The sequence below is a fragment of the Vigna unguiculata genome, chromosome 6 (genome assembly GCF_004118075.2).
Source record: "Vigna unguiculata cultivar IT97K-499-35 chromosome 6, ASM411807v1, whole genome shotgun sequence".
Taxonomy (NCBI): Eukaryota; Viridiplantae; Streptophyta; class Magnoliopsida; order Fabales; family Fabaceae; genus Vigna; species Vigna unguiculata.
Genome location: NC_040284.1, coordinates 10720528 through 10741180, shown reverse-complemented (window position 1 = coordinate 10741180; position 20653 = coordinate 10720528). Strand labels below are relative to the sequence as shown.

Genomic DNA, 20653 nt, shown 5'->3' with positions numbered 1-20653 from the left:
TTCAACTGCAACTGGGAATTCCCATCACTAGTCCGCACATATAAGTGGTTTACTCCCCAGTTAATGTATGTTTTGATTTATTTCCAAGTGGCCAATGAACAAAGCAACCACTTCAATCAATGCAGGTTTGATGAGGGAAATGCCTTTGTCCGTGAGTGAATGAAGAATGATCATTGATCGAAAAAGGAAATTTAAACAAAGTTTTTTACAATCTTCAAGTAGTAATCATAAAGTTGGATTGTACTCCCCACAGAGGTTCAAGTAACTCCCCGCTTTTGTTATAGATGTTTATTTTGGTTCTTGTGAGGCTATACTACCACCATATTCATTGAATGGGGATTGCATGATGGAAAGAAATATTTTTGTGAGAGAATCAATGAGGAATTATCCATTTACTAAATTTAAGTTAAGTTTATTCAGTTCTGCAGGTTGTTTAAAAAAACTTTGCTTTAACTCCCCACATACGTATTCATAACTCCCCAGTTGTGCGGGACATGTTTTTTAGCCTGTTGTTCAATTACAAAAAGCAGACAGTTCATTGAATGCATTGTTAATTGATGGATTGGATTTCGTGATTGAGTAATAGAATGATGAATGTTCGAAAAAATAAATTTAGATAGTTTTTCACACTCTGCAAGCAGTAATCATAAAGTTGTACTCTACTCCCCACATAGGTTACTCCCCAGTTTTATTACAGTTGTTAATTTTGGCTCTTGTGCGGCTATACTCCCACCAAATTCATTCAATGGGGATTGGATAATGGAAAGGTATTTTTGTTTGAGTGAATCAATGAGGAATTATCCATTTACTAAATTTAAGTTAAGTTATTCAGTTCTGCAGGTTGTTTAAAAAAACTTTGCTTTAACTCCCCACATACGTATTCATAACTCCCCAGTTGTGCGTGACATGTTTTTTAGCCTGTTGTGCAATTACAAAAAGCAAACAGTTCAGTGAATGGATTATTAATTGATGGATTGGACTTTGTGATTGAGTAATAGATTGTTGAATGTTCGAAAAAGTAAATTTAGACAATTTTTACAGTCTGAAAGCAGTAACCATAAAGTTGTACTCTACTCCCCACATAGGTTCGAGGAACTCCCCGCTTTTGTTACACTTGTTAATTTTGGCTCTTGTGAGGCTACAGTCCCACCAAATTCATTGAATGGGGATTGGATAATGGAAAGGAATATTTTAGTGAGAGAATCAATTAGGAATTATCCATTTACTAAATTTAAGTTAAGTTTATTGAGTTCTGCAAGTTGTTTAAAAAACTTTGCTTTATGATGAAGGATTATCTTGTTCCTTTTTTTAAGATTATTGAATATGGTGTGAGTTGATTATGAAAGCTAAGTGAAATCCCCACTGGACATTAAGATAGCAAGCTATCTAGATGTGAAGGTTCCTTTCACAAAGCTTAAGAGAAGAAGATGATGGATTGATTCAAAACAAAAAGGAAATGGAAAGCACATAAACCATAGAAAACCAAGAACAATTAAAGGAAGAAGAAAACATAAAATGGAAAGGAAAGGAATGGTAAAAAAGTGAGAAGCACGCCACTACAAGGCTAGGCTAGAAGCCATGGCAACCTTGAAGATGAGTGGATGTGTGCCGCCACTTGCTATGCAAGATAAGGCTTAGAAGTATTCACTCCTAAGGGAGGAAACTCTCACAAATGGTTGAGACACAAGAGTGTTTTTACTTCAAAATGTTCAACCCTTTTACATGTCTAGGAGCACCCCTTATATAGAAGAGTTTAGGGGCCTCTAAGCAAATAAAAGATACCTAAGGATGTCTCTACAAAAACCTAACCCTAGCTTCTAGAAACTAGGTCAAATAAGGTTACAAAAATGAGAGACAAAAGAGCTAACTATGGTGTGTGCAAGGCTAATTTCGTTCTAGCACAAAAGGAGACAAAGAATGTGTCTCATATGTCTCCAAAATGTGGCCAAAGTGTGCAAAAAACAAAGGAGACCAAAGGTACATAGGTACACTTGTTTTATGCCTTTTACTTTATGCTTTATGCCTTTGCTTTACTCTCTCCTCCACATCATTTATGCTCCCCAATCACCATGCGCCACCTAGCATTGCTTTCTTACTCCTAATTAACCTACAAAGTAAATAAACATAGATTAGCATGTTGGCTTAAGTCAAGTCAACTATAGTCAACAAGTCAAACCTAGTCAAAGGTCAACAAGTCAACTAAAGTTGATTCAATTAAGTCAACTTAGGGAATCAAAAATAACAAACACAAATGAAAGGGATGAAGGATTAGTAAACTTCCTTTCTAAACATGCTTAGGCTTCTTAAGCATGTGCCTCCATCCTTGGTTGGGGTCAATCCTTCATCATCCTCCCCTCCTTGGAGAGAATTTGACCACAAATTCTTTAAGGCTTTGTAGATGGAGCTTGACTTGATTTGGGGGAGGATTTGTGCCTCCCCTTTTTTAGCTCTAGTTTCATCCTTTCTACGGATATTACCCTTAGCTTTGGTTAGGCCATCTTTATTTTCTAGAGTACTCTTCCTCTCTTGCTTGTGCTTTGGGCCTTCCTTTTTGGATTGGGAAGAGAAGGAAGAGTGATGCACATCTTTCTTTGGAAGAATTTTTTCGTAGGCAAGTAACACCTTAGTGAAAGCTTGCCCCGTTTCTTTTTCTTCTTTATCTTTTCTTATTATATTTCTATCCTTATTAACTTCTTGAGGTGATAGAGGTTGTAAAGTGGTCTTTTTCCCATTTATGAAGAAAATGTATTGGTTGGTATGACCATCATGTAAAGTTTATTTATCAAATTGCCATGGCCTACCTAGTAAGATATGTGTGACTTCCATGGGAACAACATCACATAGCACCTCATCTTTGTAGCTTCCTATAGAGAAGTTAATTAGGACTTGTTTATTGACATCTATTTCTCCCTCTTTACTTATCCAAGCAAGCTTGTAGGGCTTAGCATGAGGAATGGTCTCTAAGCTAAGCTTTTCCACCAACCTTGTGCTAGCTACACTGGTACTACTTCCTCCATCAATAATTAGAGAGCAAATCCATTTGTTAATTTTGCATCTAGATTGAAAAATGTTTTCTCTTTGAGTTGGCTCAAGCTCACTTTGATCTTGACCTATCATGCGCCTTAATAACATAGGGTCTTTCTCAAAAAATTTAGTTTTACTAGAGGAAGAAGATTCTTTTGAAAGAGAATGGGGAGATGAGTGTTCACTTTCAACATCATTACTCTTCTTTAAGATCATGGTCCTTTTGGTTGGGCAATTTAAAGCAATGTGATTATAACCCAAACATTTAAAACATTTAATGGAACTTGATCTTTGAGAAGTGGAATGGTGAATGTGATCACTTGGTGACTTACTTTTACTTGGTGGTTCTTGATGAGAGTTAGAAGGGAGCTTATCATGTTTCTTTTTATCCTTTCCCTTCCATGAGTGACTAAAGTAGTGGTTGGGTGAGTAACTCTTCTTTGCCCTTCTTTTTCTTTTCAATTGAATTTCAATCTCAAGGGCAAGTGTGAAAACATTTTCAAGAGTGGAGTACTCATACAACTCTACTTGGTCTTTTATGTCTCTCCTAAGACCACTCACAAATCTTTTTATTTTCTCTTTGTTAGTTTCTTTTATTTCAACCCTATGAATTTGAGACTCTAATTCTTTAAAGTATTCACTCACACTCATAGGACCTTGGTGAAGCCTTTGGAGCTTCATAATAAGTTCCTTCCTATAGGAGGGAGGAACAAATCTAGCGCGCATAAGAGTTTTAATGTCCATCCAAGAAGCCGCGGGTGGCCCTTGGTCATAATTCTTACAAACTTTATGCAACCAAGTATTGGCATACTCCAAAAATCCTAAAACTACTATATCAACTTGTGTTTGATCCTTTACATGATTTTCATTGAAAATTTGATCAACTTTAGCTTCCCAATCAAGGAAGACTTTGGGATCACTTCCTCCATAGAACTTAGGAATCTTTGGAGTTTGCTTCTCTTGTGATGGGTTGCGCCTAGAATGCCCTCTTTTCCTAGCCTCTCTTTCTTGCTCTTTAGCTTCAAGCCTTTGAATGTGCTCTTGGATTCTTAGGTCACTTTGCTCCTTGTCTTTTCTTAATTGTTCAAAGGCCTCCTTCCTAGACAACTCCAAATCCCGAAGCAATCTCATCAATGTATTGTTTTTGTTTGGTGTAGGTGCATTTGATGAACTTGCCATGATTCCTACAATAAAAACACTCAAATCCGAGACAAAATAAATGGATTAGAGGTTAGACAACATGAAAACCGAGACCATATCCAACCCAAAATGTAACCCAAGTGTTTAGATCACTCTCCCAAAGTAACAAGGCAAGGCTAGCACTCAAAATCCACCAAAGGAGTGAAGCAAACACTTTTAAAAATTTGTTCAAAACCTTTCAAATGCAAGACAAGTGATTCGGCCACAACATCCCAAGAGTTTCAAGAAAAGAAAACTACTAAGACAAAATAAAGAACACCTAGTGACAAGCAAGAAAAGCACAAAAACAAGGAAAGCTAAACTCTAAAGAAGAAAAGTTTGAGACAAAACTTTTAACAAGACTAAAATAAGAAAAACACATTTTAAAGACTCTATGGAAAGCACTTGACAAGCATCTTCAAGTCTTAAATCATGCATACACCAAGAAAGATCATAACCAAGTTAAAGCATGGAACTAATTTGCCAATATCACCCCCTTCTCAAGCATGAAACTTGTAGCATAACACTTAGTGAAAAACACACTTTTAGTTCACCAATGAGCAAGATTGCTCTCGGTTTTTAGACAATATTTGGTGCATAAATTTTCTTCTTTTCACAACTAGTTTCATATAATGGTGAGAAAGAGTTTTAGGTGGCTTGAATACTTAGTTCCTCAAGTTTTAGGCCAAAATCAATTTCATGGAGCATACATCAAGCAAGACATAAAGTGAAAGCAAGATTCAAATACTTGGAAAAACAAGAATAAGAAAACTTCAAGCTAACATATGACATATGACTCAAGCAAAAGTTAGGCACATTTAAAGACTCAAACATGTAGCTATCATGCATTTAAACTTTTGGAAATGAAGGTCAATGATTAAGCACACAAAGACATGTTATCTAACAACATTTAGGAGTAAGAAGAGTAACAAAAACAGTAGCCAAAACTGCCCAACATAACCTGAAAAACGTTGATTCGCGGTGATCTCGGCAGCTCTGACCTTTGCTCACTATTTCAATCATAACTCTCTCCACAGAACTCCAAATGCATTGGTTCTTTTTTTGTTAAAAACTAGACTAACAGAGCTTTCTTTGGACATCAAGAACGTAATTTTTGGACCACTGAGCAGGTGCAGTTTAATCTTTTAAAATCGTGAACAGTTTCTGCCAGCATTGTTTTTATGTGGACCATTCAAAGATAGCTACACAATACAAGGTTAGAACATGAAAACACAATATTCAAGGACAACCAAAGCTCTAGATACCAAAAGATGAAGGATTATCTTGTTCCTTTTTTTAAGATTATTGCATATGGTGTGAGTTGATTATGAAAGCTAAGTGAAATCCCCACTGGACATTAAGATAGCAAGCTATCTAGATGTGAAGGTTCCTTTCACAAAGCTTAAGAGAAGAAGATGATGGATTGATTCAAAACAAAAAGGAAATGGAAAGCACATAAACCATAGAAAACCAAGAACAATTAAAGGAAGAAGAAAACATAAAATGGAAAGGAAAGGAATGGTAAAAAAGTGAGAAGCACGCCACTACAAGGCTAGGCTAGAAGCCATGGCAACCTTGAAGATGAGTGGATGTGTGCCGCCACTTGCTATGCAAGATAAGGCTTAGAAGTATTCACTCCCAAGGGAGGAAACTCTCACAAATGGTTGAGACACAAGAGTGTTTTTACTTCAAAATGTTCAACCCTTTTACATGTCTAGGAGCACCCCTTATATAGAAGAGTTTAGGGGCCTCTAAGCAAATAAAAGATACCTAAGGATGTCTCTACAAAAACCTAACCCTAGCTTCTAGAAACTAGGTCAAATAAGGTTACAAAAATGAGAGACAAAAGAGCTAACTATGGTGTGTGCAAGGCTAATTTCGTTCTAGCACAAAAGGAGACAAAGAATGTGTCTCATATGTCTCCAAAATGTGGCCAAAGTGTGCAAAAAACAAAGGAGACCAAAGGTACATAGGTACACTTGTTTTATGCCTTTTACTTTATGCTTTATGCCTTTGCTTTACTCTCTCCTCCACATCATTTATGCTCCCCAATCACCATGCGCCACCTAGCATTACTTTCTTACTCATAATTAACCTACAAAGTAAATAAACATAGATTAGCATGTTGGCTTAAGTCAAGTCAACTATAGTCAACAAGTCAAACCTAGTCAAAGGTCAACAAGTCAACTAAAGTTGATTCAATTAAGTCAACTTAGGGAATCAAAAATAACAAACACAAATGAAATGGATGAAGGATTAATGAACTTCCTTTCTAAACATGCTTAGGCTTCTTAAGCATGTGCCTCCATCCTTGGTTGGGGTCAATCCTTCATCACTTTAATTGATGGATTGGACTTCGTGATTGAGTAATAGAATGAAGAATGTTCGAAAAACGAAATTTAGACAAAGTTTTTTACACTCTGCAAGCAGTAATCATAAAGTTGTATTCTACTCCCCACATAGGTTCGAGTGACTCCCCGGTTTTATTACAGTTGTTAATTTTGGTTCTTGTGAGGCTTTACTCCCACCAAATTCATTCAATGGGGATTGGATAATGGAAAGAAATTTTTGTTTGAGTGAATCAATGAGGAATGATCCATTTACTAAATTTAAGTTAAGTTTATTGATTTCTTCTACAGCTTTTTTAAATAAACTTTGCTTTAACTCCCCACATAGAGATGCTTTACTCCCCAGTTGTGCGTGACTTGTTTTTTATACTATTTTGCAGATAGAAAAAGCAGACAGTTTAGTGAATGCAGTGTTAATTCATGGATATAGTCCAACTGCAACACAAACGTATTTAACTGATATCCAAGTTAATATCCAATGTTACATTTGACAAGATGCATAAACTTATATTGATAACCCGTAATATAAATTCATTTGCATAAATATAATTATCCAAAGGTAAAAACAGGAAATTAACTTACAATGATAAGAAAATTGTTCAAACAACGAAATTCATGCATCCCACGTGATGAAATTAGACTAAACTAATGGATTCTGCCACATCACAATTGCATCCATTGATGAAAACCTCAATTATGAGTTGTTTTTCTAGATGATCAACCTCAAACACAAGTCTGTCTCCTTCCTTCAACTCATTCTCAACACAAAACTGCCTCCACCCTTGTCCAAACTTGGTAGATCTCTTTGTCTATGACAGCAGTAGTTTACACTCTACTCCACTTCTTTTATCCAAAAGATATACCATATTCATTTGTAGGCTTTTGATGATGTCAGCGAAATGAACATTCAAGTCCTGACAACAGTCCAACAATAGAAGTACATTTGGGGTAACTTCAGACCATATTCAAATTGCAGTTAAACTATGAAAAGACGAAACTAAAATGATGAATCAGTTACTACCAGATGGCTAGCTTGTGCCTGAGATTTTGTCAACTTCACAACATATAGGGTTGTCCTAGGGTGCGTAACAACACCTAATAAAAATGATTCCTTATTTTGTGGTTCGCATTTGCCAACAAAACATGTTATTTGGAATTGACAGTTTTCGACATAACAAAATTGAACATATGAGTCGACAATTTGTTCAGTGTATATCTTCTCTAGATCTTTCCATCCATCGGTTAATTTTGGATTCAATGTATCCATGTTATAGGTCACAACAAAGGTGTTTCCAAAACTATCAACTAAATCACCAACAACCACGTCGACAGCCAACGAAATCAACTTTACACACACACGCAAACAAAATCAAACTCCCCCAATTCAGTCAAACTTTCAAAACTAAATTAAATCATTCTCTACATATGTTGTTGTTTATACAAACGATATATGTTACCTTTGGGTTAAATATATGAAATGGGATTCGGCAACGGTTCAATTGTACGGTCGGCAAGACGAAATCGTTGTTGTCAACAACTTCCGCTATGCCCTGTCTCTGATAACCCACCAAACAGCTGCAATGACTCCAGATTTCCACCACTACTCTGCAGTGCTTCACTTCTCTCACTCTCTCGCCGTCTTCAATTGATGTTCCTCTCTTCTTCCTTTGCAACAATCCTTCTCCCTCTGTCTCTGTCTCCACAACTACTCTAAACTCTCTCTGTATTTCGGGATTTCGATGTAACATCCCTAAGGAATATTACTTGTTTTAAAAAAAAGTTTTCCAATTAAAATAAATACCACATTAATTATAACTATTTCCCAAAAATGCGAGAAATTTAAAATCATAAATAGTACCACACATAATCTGAATGTACCATAGTGTTATTTACAAATGATATTAAAATTTAACATAGAAAATATTTACATAAAAAAACAAAACAGTAGAGTTTCTTTCAAAAGCCCAAGTGACCCATGCTCTCCGTCTCTAAGCAGCTCCTGGCTCACCTGTCACATCATCTGCTCCCGGATAACAAATTATCCGATCATTGCCATACACACACAGATAGGGTGAGCTATGCACAATAAAACATAAACCAATATATGTGAAATAAATATGTTCCCCCACCTAAAAACAATATAAGTACAACTCAGAATTTCCAAATCACTCAACCATGATCTCATAGTCCTTCATGAGTCATATGCATGAACTAGGTTTTGGGACTTCCCTATGCTCCCACGAAACATACTCATTCATGGTCCAACCCTATGAGCCTATCCTGCTCATAGTCCTGCCCTACAGACTCCTCGCCTGTAGTATAAACATCCAAGTGTCATACTTGGACCCTGGCACGCACGCAATCACCATACTATGGACTCCTCGCCCAATAGTAGCCGACGGTAACATCACAGTTCCTTGCCCATCGTGCGCCCGACACATGCAATCACCATACTAAGGACTCCTCACCCATTAGTAGCCGACGGGAACTCAACTAGTTCCATGCCCATCATGTGTCCATCCACCGAGCACATCCCAGCCCCCTATTGAACTTAGTCCTTCAAGCCCACACACCACAACACATGCACATACTTCCTATACTTAAGAAAAATAATCATTTCTCACACACAAGATCATACAAACATGGGAAATTCACATAAACTCGCTTAAGTCAGAGCCTCTCGCCCAAGCTAAGCCCTCTGCTTCGCTTAGGCTAGTTCCCCTCGCTTGGGCGAGTTTAAAACAGCCACAACCTCACGTTATCTCGCTTAGGCGAGATCCCCTCGCCTAGGCGAGCCACAAATTCACCCAAAACCTCGCCTAGACGAGTATTCAACAAAACACATAAGAACACACTTCGAGAACTCGCTTAGGCGAGCCACTCTCACCTAGGCGAGACTGTCCATCGCTCAAAGCTCAAAACCTCTCGCCTGGGCGAGATATCGCGCTCAAAGTGGTACAAATTTTCATCGTGATCTCGCTTAGGCGCGCCCAAACCCCGCCTTGGTCGTCTTAGCGAAATGCTCGACTCTAAACGCTGAGTGGACTCCTGCAACTCTCGCCTGGGCGAGAAGGGGTCGCTTGGGCGAAACTTGCAGAGTTTCGCCACTGGCCAATCACGAAAACAACCAAACCATATCCAAAATGCAATAGACACGAGATTAAGCATTCTATATCAACAATTTAACCTATCAATGTACATTTACCTCCAATGGATATACCAAAACCCACTAGTGAACCAATTATAATCACTCAAGCCCCGAAACCCTCACTTTAACCATAAAAATGCATAATATGACTTTGCACACAATCTCAATTAACCAATTTCGGAGCCACAGTACATGCTACACAATTTTTCCCTTTCAAACAGAAACCAATTGTGGCCATAAACATAACACGCATACAATATGAATTACATGTAAATCCAGCACCCCTAACCTGAATTAGTGATCAAAAATTGAGATTAGGAAATCCTTGATTCGCACTCTCCCTCTTGGTCCAGCCCTTGCACACTCACAACTCTTCTCACACTCTCCAATCCGTGCTTCTCACTATAGCAGTCCACCACAATGCCCAAAACCCTTCCCCTTTCCTAAGTTTTGGCTTTTATAGGTGCCTTTAAGAGGGTTTTTAAAAACAAATTTAAAAAGGTTTTTAAAAACAAAACGAGTTTTGGGCTTTGTGGGTTTTAATTTCTCTTCAATGTTAATTATTTGGTAATTTTCCAACCCCCTTGAGTACCCCATTCTGCTAGGCTTTTCTTTACCCCTTCACATTCATACCTCAACTATTAGTTAGCAAAAATAAAGCTTATTCTTTGCCCACCAAGGTTTGAACCCATGACCTTCCACTCATAAGGCCAAAGCACAACCACTATGCCATATCACATTTTGTGATATACACCATCAACATAAGTTTACATTTCAAATTCTACACTCTTACTTATTATTAAAAATAAATCATAAAACAACAACACATAATAGGCATACATAAGACTCAAACCCAAGTCATCTCACACAATCAAAGTACTCTCAACCACATGAGCTAGTACCTTTCCACGTCACATTAAACAACAATTAATGCCATAAAGGTGCCTTCTACCCGCATTTTTAATAATTAATTAATTATTTCATTAATTAATTTTCCCGGGTCTTACAATTCCCCCACCTTTAAAAGTTTTCGTCCTCGAAAATAGAACTTACCAGCAAAGAGGTGAGGATAAGACTTCCTCATGAGGTCCTCCATCTCCCAAGTCATCTCTTGGGTTGCCTCGTCCCAGAGAACTTTCACCTTCTTCAACTCCTTACCTCTCAGTTGCTTGACCTGAGTATCCAATATGCGCACCGGTCCAACTGACATAGTTAGATCCTCGCGTACTTGCACCTCCTCTGACTCCAAAACATTATCTGGACTTGCAATATATTTCCTCAACTGTGAGACGTGAAACACATTATGCAAGTTGGATAGGTGAGGTGGTAAAGCGATTTCATACGCCGCTGCACCTATCCTCCGTGTAATCTAATAAGGTCCTATAAATCTCGGAGTCAACTTCCTTGATTTAAGAACCCTTCTGATACCTGTAGTTGGCGTCACCTGGAGAAATACATGGTCTCCTTCATCAAACTCAAGTGGCCATCTCCTCTTATCTACATAGGACTTTTGCCTACTTTGAGTTGCTCTCATCCGGTCTTGAATCAACTTGACCTTACTGGTCGTTTGTTGCAGAAATTCAGGACCAAGCACAAAGGCTTCATCGTCTTGATACCAACTCAATGGGGTTCTACACCTCCTCCCATACAATGCTTTGTAGGGCACCATACCAATACTGGAATGGTAACTATTATTGTAGGTAAACTTCACCAAAGGTAGCACATCATTCCAGTTTCCCATGTGATCCAACACACAAGACCTCAATAAGTCCTCTAGAGATTGGATGGTCCGCTCAGACTGTTCATCCGTCTGTGGATGATACGCTGAACTCATCCTCAGTTGTGTACCCAAGGATGCCTGCAATGATTGGCAAAACTGTGATGTGAATCTAGGGTCCCGATCTGACACTATACTTTCGGGTACCCCATGCAATCTCACCACCTCTCGCACATACAACTCTGCTAACTTGTCCATCGACCACTTCTGATTCATAGGCAGGAAGTGTGCACACTTTGTCAGTCGGTCCACTATCACCCAAATTGAATCATGCCCCTTCGTCAACCTCGGAAGATGTGTCACAAAATCCATAGAGATACTATCCCACTTCCACTGAGGCACGTCCAATGGTTGCAGTGTACCTCCCGGCCTTTGGTGTTCAATTTTGGCCATTTGACATACCAAACACTAAGCAACAAAGTCTACTACGTCTGCCTTCATACCATTCCACCAAAAGGACTCCTTCAAATCCTTATACATCTTAGTCATACCGGGATGTATGCTAAGACGGCTTTGGTGACCCTCCTTCAGTATCTGCCTCCTGAAATGAGGCCCTCCTGGTACACACACTCTACCTTTAAACCGTAGAATGTCGTCCTCTCCCATCTGGTAGTCCTTCCCTTTTTCAGTACCTAACCATCCCACAAACTGTTGCAATTCCAAGTCATGTCCCTGAGCCACACTAATTTCTTTCAAAAATTCATTGGTAACTCTTAGCAAGCTACACTATATCGAGCCTGACCCAAACTGCATTCCCAAATTCATGTCTTAGAGTTTCTCAATTAACTCCAACTCCTTTATCATCATGCAAGATACATGTATCTTCTTCTGACTCAACGCATCGGCTACAACATTTGCCTTGCCCGGATGATAGAGCAATTCAAAGTCATAGTCTTTCAAATACTCCATCCACCTGCGTTGCCTCATATTCAGCTCCTTTTGGTCAAACAAGTACTTCAAGCTTTTGTGGTCGCTGAACACTCGGAATTGAGAGCCGTATAAATAATGCCTCCAAGACTTAAGAGTAAACACTATGGCAGCTAGCTCCAAGTCATGAGTCGGGTAATTCTTCTCATGCACCTTCAGTTGACGAGAAGCATATGCCACTGCTCTCTTTTCTTGCATCAATACACACCCCAAACCTTGGTATGATGCATCATAGTACACCTCAAACACCTTCTCAGTATCTGGAATCACTAGCACTGGTGCAGTAGTCAAACATTTCTTCATTTCCTCAAAGCACTCTTCACACTGCTCAGTCCAAGAGAACGGCTGATCTTTTCTTGTCAGTTGCGTCAATGGATTCACCTTCTTTGAGAACCCCTCCACAAACCTCCGGTAGTAACCTGCCAAGCCCAAGAAACTTCGCACCTCCGTCACAGTCTTAGGCCTTTCCCAGTTAAGCATTGTTTCAATCTTAGCCGGGTCTACTGCGATACCCTTAGCTGATATGACATGTTCGAGGAACTGTACCTCCTCTAGCCAAAATTCACACTTGGACAGCTTCCCATACAACTGGTGGTCTCTGAGTATCTTCAACACTACCCTCAAGTGATCGACATGTTCCTTCAGTGTCCTCGAGTAGATAAGAATGTCATCAATAAAGACAACAACAAACTTATCCAACCAAGGTCGGAAAATTCTATTCATGTAATCCATGAATACTGCTGGTGCATTCGTCACTCCAAATGGCATCACCACATATTCATAGTGGTCGTATCATGACCTGAATGCTGTCTTTTGCACATCCTCCGCCCGTACTAGAATTTGATGGTATCCCGACCTCAAGTCGATTTTTTGAGAACACTCCTGCTCCCTTCAACTGATCTAACAAATCGTCGATCCTTGGCAGCGGATATTTGTTTTTGATAGTCAGCTTATTCAGCTGCCTATAATCCACACATAGCCGCGAGCTCCCGTCCTTCTTCTTTACTAACAAAACTGGGGTCCCCAAGGCGAAGCACTCGGTCGAATGAATTGCTTCTCCAATAAATCCTCAATTTGCTTCTTGAGTTCTGCAAGCTCAGCCGATGCCATCCTGTATGGAGCCATAGACACTGGGCCTGCACCAGGAATGAGGTCAATGGTGAAGTCAATGTCTCGACTTGGCGGCAACCTTGACACTTCATCTGGAAACACATCTGCATATTCATTAGCCACCGGTATAGCCTGAATCACTTTCGCCGCACTTTTCTTCTCTGGCTTGGCGACCACCATAAAACACACAACCCCATCTTGTAATGCTTTCTCCGCTTCCCGAGATGATATCAATCCCAACCCTTCATGCTCTGGGAATACCAAACTGTGTCGTCCACAATCAATTATGATGTGGTTGATAGACAACCAGTCCATTCTCAATATCACATCCAGTCCCTCCAAGGGCAAGCACACCAAGTTCACCTTGTATCTGTGACCTGCCACCACCATTGAACACCCAACACAGACTAAACCGGTAGCTACTTGGCCCGAGGAAGGAGTTGAAACAAGCAACTCACACCCCAAGTCACGTGTCACCAGAATCAATCGTCCCACACAAGCATTAGAAATAAAGGAATTGGTTGCGCCAGAATCAAATAAAACCAATACATCATGCCCCATAAGTAAACAAGGTTGCATTATCAAGTTACCTGACTGAGTCGCCTCAGTAGATGTCATGGCAAACACTCTCATTTGCGGCTCGTGCTCGTTCTGCTGACGAGGCTACTGTTGGTTTCTTCGCACCAGAACTCTTTTTCTCAGGGCAGTTGTTAGCAAAATGGCTCGGTTTGTCGCAGATGAAGCACTTGTGACGATCACCGGATCCCCCTACTCCACCGGTCAGCTATGGGCAGTTTCTCTTCAAATGAGGTCTGCCACAATGATAGCAAGTGGGACCCCCAGATGTCTGTGGCCGGCTATATAGCTTCTTCATTTGTCGCGCCTCTGCGACATTCCTCTTATGTCTGCTCACTATTAGGCCAGGGCCTTTCTCCAAATGCTCGGCACTCTTGGCATGTTCCACCAAGACAGGAAATCTTCTTTCTCGTAAAGGAGTCACCACCTTCTTAAGCTCATGTTTGAGTCCCCGCTCAAACTTCAAACATTTCCACTCTTCTATCATATTTTGAGAGGAAAACCTCGCCAGATACTCAAACCGATTCACGTACTCTTGCACAGTCATGTCCCTCTGCTGCAGTGCGAGGAACTCTGCCTCCCTGTCCTGTCTGGCGGTGTCGGGGAAATATTTCTCCAGGAACCGCGTCCTGAAGCTAGTCCACTCCACCTGTTCATCTCGGGTCTGCATCTGCTGCTGCATACCTGCCCACCAATACTCAACATCACCATTCAGGAGGTAGGTGGCAAAAAGGAGTTTTTGCTCATCTGTGCAGCTCATGACCGTGAATATCTTCTCACACTTGCGAAGCTAGGCCTCCGCTTCATCAGGAGATGCTTTGCCAGTGAACTCAGCTGGCTTGTGGCGTAGAAAGTCCTCCACAGTTGGCACCCTAACTGGTGCAATTGCCGCCCTGGGTTGTGCCGCTACCGGTGTCTGCATCGCATCCACCATCCGATGAATGGCCTCAGCGATGTCATCAGCACCATTATTCCTCCTCCTCCTATTAGCAGCCATAGCCTGGATACGCCACACTACAACTGTTAAAATCAGCTCACTTAGTTAAACAATACCACTAACATCTTTCTTACATACTATTAAATCACCCACACAATCAAACGATAAGCTCACTTCCCAAAAGCCCCAAAATATTTTCAAAACATTTGCTCTGATACCAATTGTAACATCCCTAAGGAATATTACTTGTTTTAAAAAAAAGTTTTCCAATTAAAATAAATACCACATTAATTATAACTATTTCCCAAAAACGCGGGAAATTTAAAATCATAAATAGTACCATACATAATCTGAATGTACCATAGTTTTATTTACAAATGATATTAAAATTTAACATAGAAAATATTTACATAAAAAACAAAACAGTAGAGTTTCTTTCAAAAGCCCAAGTGACCCATGCTCTCTGTCTCTAAGCAGCTCCTGGCTCACCTGTCACATCATCTGCTCCTGGATAACAAATTATCCGATCATCGCCATACACACATAGATAGGGTGAGCTATGCACAATAAAATATAAACCAATATATGTGGAATAAATATGCTCCCCCACCTAAAAACAATATAAGTACAACTCATAATTTCCAAATCACTCAACCATGATCTCATAGTCCTTCATGAGTCATATGCATGAACTAGGTTTTGGGACTTCCCTGTGCTCCCACGAAACTGACTCATTCGTGGTCCAACCCTATGAGCCTATCCTGCTCATAGTCCTGCCCTATAGACTCCTCACTTGTAGTATAAACATTCAAGTCTCATACTTGGACCCTGGCACGCACGCAATCACCATACTATGGACTCCTCGCACAATAGTAGCCGACGGGAACATCGCAGTTCCTTGCCCATCGTGCGCCCGACACATGCAATCACTATACTAAGGACTCCTCGCCCATTAGTAGCCAACGGGAACTCAACCAGTTCCATGCCCATCATGTGTCCATCCACCGAGCACATCCCAGCCCCCTATTGGACTTAGTCCTTCAAGCCCACACACTACAACACATGCACATACTTCCTATACTTAAGAAAAATAATCATTTCTCACACACAAGATCATACAAACATGGGAAATTCACATAAACTCGCTTAAGCTAGAGCCTCTCGCCCAAGCTAAGCCCTATGCTTCGCTTAGGCTAGTTCCCCTCGCTTGGGCGAGTTTAAAACAGCCACAACCTCACGTTATCTCGCTTAGGCGAGATCCCCTCGCCTGGGCGAGCCACACATTCGCCCAAAACCACACCAAAACCTCGCCTAGACGAGTATTCAACAAAACACACAAGAACACACTTCGAGAACTCGCTTAGGCGAGCCACTCTCGCCTAGGCGAGAGTGTCCATCGCTCAAAGCTCAAAACCTCTCGCCTGGGCGAGATATTGCGCTCAAAGTGGTACAAATTTTCATCGTGATCTCGCATAGGCGAGCCAGTCTCGCCTAAGCGAGACTGTGTTTCGCCCAAACCCCACCTTGGTCGTCTGAGCGAAATGCTCGACTCTGAACGCTGAGTGGACTCCTGCAACTCTCGCCTGGGCGAGAAGGGGTGCTTGGGCGAAACTTGCAGAGTTTCGCCACTGTCCAATCACGAAAACAACCAAACCATATCCAAAATGCAATAGACACGAGATTAAGCATTCCATATCAACAATTTAACCTATCAATGTACATTTACCTCCAATGGATATACCAAAACCCGCCAGTGAACCAATTATAATCACTCAAGCCCTGAAACCCTCACTTTAACCATAAAGATGCATAATATGACTTTGCACACAATCTCAACCAATTTCTGAGCCACAGTACATGCTACACAATTTTTCCCTTTCAAACAGAAACCAATTGTGGCCATAAACATAACACGCATACAATATGAATTACACGTAAATCCAGCACCCCTAACCTGAATTAGTGATCAAAAATTGAGATGAGGAAATCCTTGATTAAGTTTTGGCTTTTATAGGTGCCTTTAGAGGGTTTTTTAGAAACAAAACGAGTTTTGGGCTTTGTGGGTTTTAATTTCCCTTCAATGTTAATTATTTGGTAATTTTCCAACCCCTTGAGTACCCCATTCTGCTAGGCTTTTCTTTACCCCTTCACATTCATACCTCAACTATTAGTTAGCAAAAATAAAGCTTATTCTTTGCCCACCAAGATTTGAACCTATGACCTTCCACTCATAAGGCCAAAGCACAACCACTATGCCAAATCATATTTTGTGATATACACCATCAAAATAAGTTTACATTTCAAATTCTACACTCTTACTTATTATTAAAAATAAATCATAAAACAACAACACATAATTGGCATACATAGAATTGAACCCAAGTCCTCTCACACAATCAAAGTACTCTCAACCATATGAGCTAGTACATTTCCACGTTATATTAAACAACAATTAATGCCATAAAGGCGCCTTCTACCCGCATTTATTAATTAATTAATTATTTCATTAATTAATTTTCTCGGGTCTTACATTCGCTCTCTTTTACTATCTACCCTCAATGCTCCAAGGGATCACTGTTTTTCGCTCTCTCTGTCTCTCTGGTACTCCGGCGACACGGTGTTGGAACTTACTTTTCTCTCTCATTCACGTTCTCTCTTTCTCTATCCAACCAGATGCTTTCTCTCTCTTTCTCTCTCTCTTTCCCGTTTCTCGCTTTCTCCCTTTCTCCCTTTCTCTCTCTAATTAAATTTTCACTTTCAGTTTCCAAACCTACACGTGTGAACTTTGCTTTCGTTAAACATTTTTGTAATAAAAATTTAAAAATTGCAGTGTCACGTCAGATTTGTCAAAACCTTGTCAAATTTTTTTGTTGAAATATCATTTTCGTTTTTAGTTTGTCGATTACAAAAGATTTTAAGTTATTAATTTAAAATAAATTTTTTCATATAATTAAAATTATGTTTAACAATAAAATTTAAATGAAATAATAAATTAATTAACATAAAAACTAAAGAAATAATAAAATATCAACAATTAATAATGTAAAAACTAATATTATTAAAGAAAAAAATTGAAATAAATATTTTTCTATAATTAAATCTTATAATATAGCATTTTTATAAATGTTTTCTACTTTTTGAAGATTTCTTTCTTTATTAATTACCTTTTAGTTATTTTTTAATTTGATTGAATTAATTACTTATGGATTTTTCATGATACTAAATTTTCATATATCAGTAGATTTAATGAGACTTATATTATTGGCTTATTAGCAAATATTGAACCGTTGAACTTACTTGAAAGACAATATTTGTGGCTTTAAATTGATATTGATTTTCCTTGAAACGCAATACAGATTTATACAAAATCATAAGCTAGAGTGCAGAGAGTTTAGAGTAATTTTGAGGAGAAAAGATGATGAAAAGTAACAGAGTTGCGATTTTGGGGATGATTATTTTGGGTTTTGTGCTACTAAGTATTGAGCCAAGCACTTCTGAGTCGAATATCTTTGATCCTTGTCATATACGATGTGTAAATCTATGTCATAGAAATTTTGAACAATGTTTTGACGAATGTGTTAGAAGATGTCCTCCCAGTGCCCACAATTGTATTGCAAAGTGTGGCGTGAAGAAGACAGACACTGTTACTATTGGTACTTTTTTTTAATGTTTTTTATTCTTTATAATTCAACTAATCATCATTTTCATCTCATTTACAATGTCTTTTATTATGTATCAGATGGTCGTGCTGAAGTAACTGATGTGGTTCATTCTTGTTTGCAAAACTGTCTCAATTTGGAAGACTAAGTAATTGTTTACTGCTATCAACACTCCAGAGTTTTATTTACACATGTCTGTAATCAAATTATGAAAAAATAAATGTTATAATAATTTGTGCTCTGATTCCTTTGGATTTTAAATAATATTTAAGAAAATTTGGTTACTTGATCCACTTCTCATAAGATTGATTCTCGATCCAATCTGTGTTTCAACTCTACTATACTTATTTTAAAAGCACAACTTTGCTTGAGCAATTCTTTTTATATCAATTGATTTAATTAATGTAAACAACATTCTTGAAAAAATACATACCTATTATAACAACCCAAATAAGCGGCCTGGGTCGAACACCTTTAACTTGTACTTAATTCGTTTAAGTTCCCCACCCTTACCACAAGTAAGCGACCTGGGTCGAACACCCTTAACTTGTGCTTAATTCGTTTAAGTTCCCCACCCTTACCATAAGTAAGCGGCCTGGGTCGAACACCCTTAACTTGTGCTTAATTCGTTTAAGTTCCTCACCCTTACCACAAGTAAGCGGCCTGGGTCGAACACCCTTAACTTGTGCTTAATTCGTTTAAGTTCCCCACCCTTACCACAAGTAAGCGGCCTGGGTCGAACACCCTTAACTTGTGCTTAATTCGTTTAAGTTCCCCACCTTTACCACAAGTAAGCGGCCTGGGTCGAACACCCTTAACTTGTGCTTAATTCGTTTAAGTTCCCCACCCTTACCACAAGTAAGCGGCCTGGGTCGAACACCCCTAACATACAATCGATTGCATCACAGATACACCACATATCATCAAAACTCGACATACACAATAACATACAGAACCTTAATCGCATTTAAACATAAGTGCAAGAATGTACTAATGTAACGTAATGTACCAAATATTACAAACATAGGCTCAAATAATATTCTCGAATCAATTAAAATTGAGATCCTATTCTGCTGCATCAGGTGCCACCTCCTCGGCATCGCCCGCTCCTTTCTCCTCCTCTACCGCCTTCTCCTCCGCCTCCTCATCCGGACTGCTCTCGTCCTCCTTGACCAGCTTTCTGTCAACAACGTCCTTATTCACATCGAACTTTGAATCCGTGATGTCCACATCCTGATGGAAAAAGGCCGCTTGACGCAAGAAAGCGTAAGGAGAAGGCTCCAGCTATAGAGATTGGCACAAGACGCGAAAGGCTTGCAAGTAGGCCCAACTATTCGGGTGCAACTGTGTAGGTGCCACATTCAGTGCGTGCAATACACCCATAGTAAAATCATCTAACGGTAGCCGCACATATAGTTGAGAAAAATGACACATGTACATGTAGAAGAACTTCTCCGTAGCCCCCTCCTGCCCATGACATACACGGTCAATAGCGCTAACTCTCTCTAGGGAAACAATATCCCCACTTACACCCTTTGAGATGACAGGCGTACAGTTTAACCAGGAGTTCAATAGGCGAGACCACCGGAACAAAGATGATTGATTGCGGACGTCGGCAGCCGACCACCCATAACCGCCTTTGGCCGGCCAGTCACTCTCGGCCAACTCCTCAGGGGGATCTTCTCGAACCTCCCTCACTGTCTCCATGGGGATCCCACTTACCATACCTCCAGAACTAGTACCATCTTCATCAACTTGCCTACCTCTACTCCTCTCCGACCCCGTACTCTCACTACTAGATGTGGACAACGATATACTATCGCTACTAGACATACTTGTTTTCGTGTTTACGGAAAGATGTCGACTGAAATAGGGAACTAGTCAGACAGTAAAATGCACACAATACCTCTGAATACAAAACTCTCGCAAATGAACCAAGTAACCCCTCACTCGTTTTGAAATCCGTAT

The 20653-nt window shown here is 39.7% G+C and overlaps 2 protein-coding genes across 2 annotated transcripts; both read right to left on the bottom strand.

The window, feature by feature from the left end:
• Positions 1-13408: 13408 nt before the first annotated feature.
• On the bottom strand, positions 13409-14146 carry LOC114188403. Its single transcript, XM_028076989.1, has one exon. The coding sequence runs from the start codon at positions 14144-14146 to the stop codon at positions 13409-13411; it is 738 nt and encodes a 245-aa protein (XP_027932790.1).
• A 151-nt stretch (positions 14147-14297) lies between these two features.
• LOC114188402 lies at positions 14298-14849 on the bottom strand. Its single transcript, XM_028076988.1, has one exon. It carries the CDS (start codon positions 14847-14849, stop codon positions 14298-14300), a length of 552 nt encoding a protein of 183 aa, XP_027932789.1.
• Between the last annotated feature and the right edge of the window lie 5804 nt (positions 14850-20653).

Bases quoted from the DNA above. Each gene is read 5' to 3' on its own strand.
- LOC114188402 (XM_028076988.1), bottom strand. From the start codon at position 14,849: ATGAGCTGCACAGATGAGCAAAAACTCCTTTTTGCCACCTACCTCCTG.
- LOC114188403 (XM_028076989.1), bottom strand. From the start codon at position 14,146: ATGAGAGTGTTTGCCATGACATCTACTGAGGCGACTCAGTCAGGTAAC.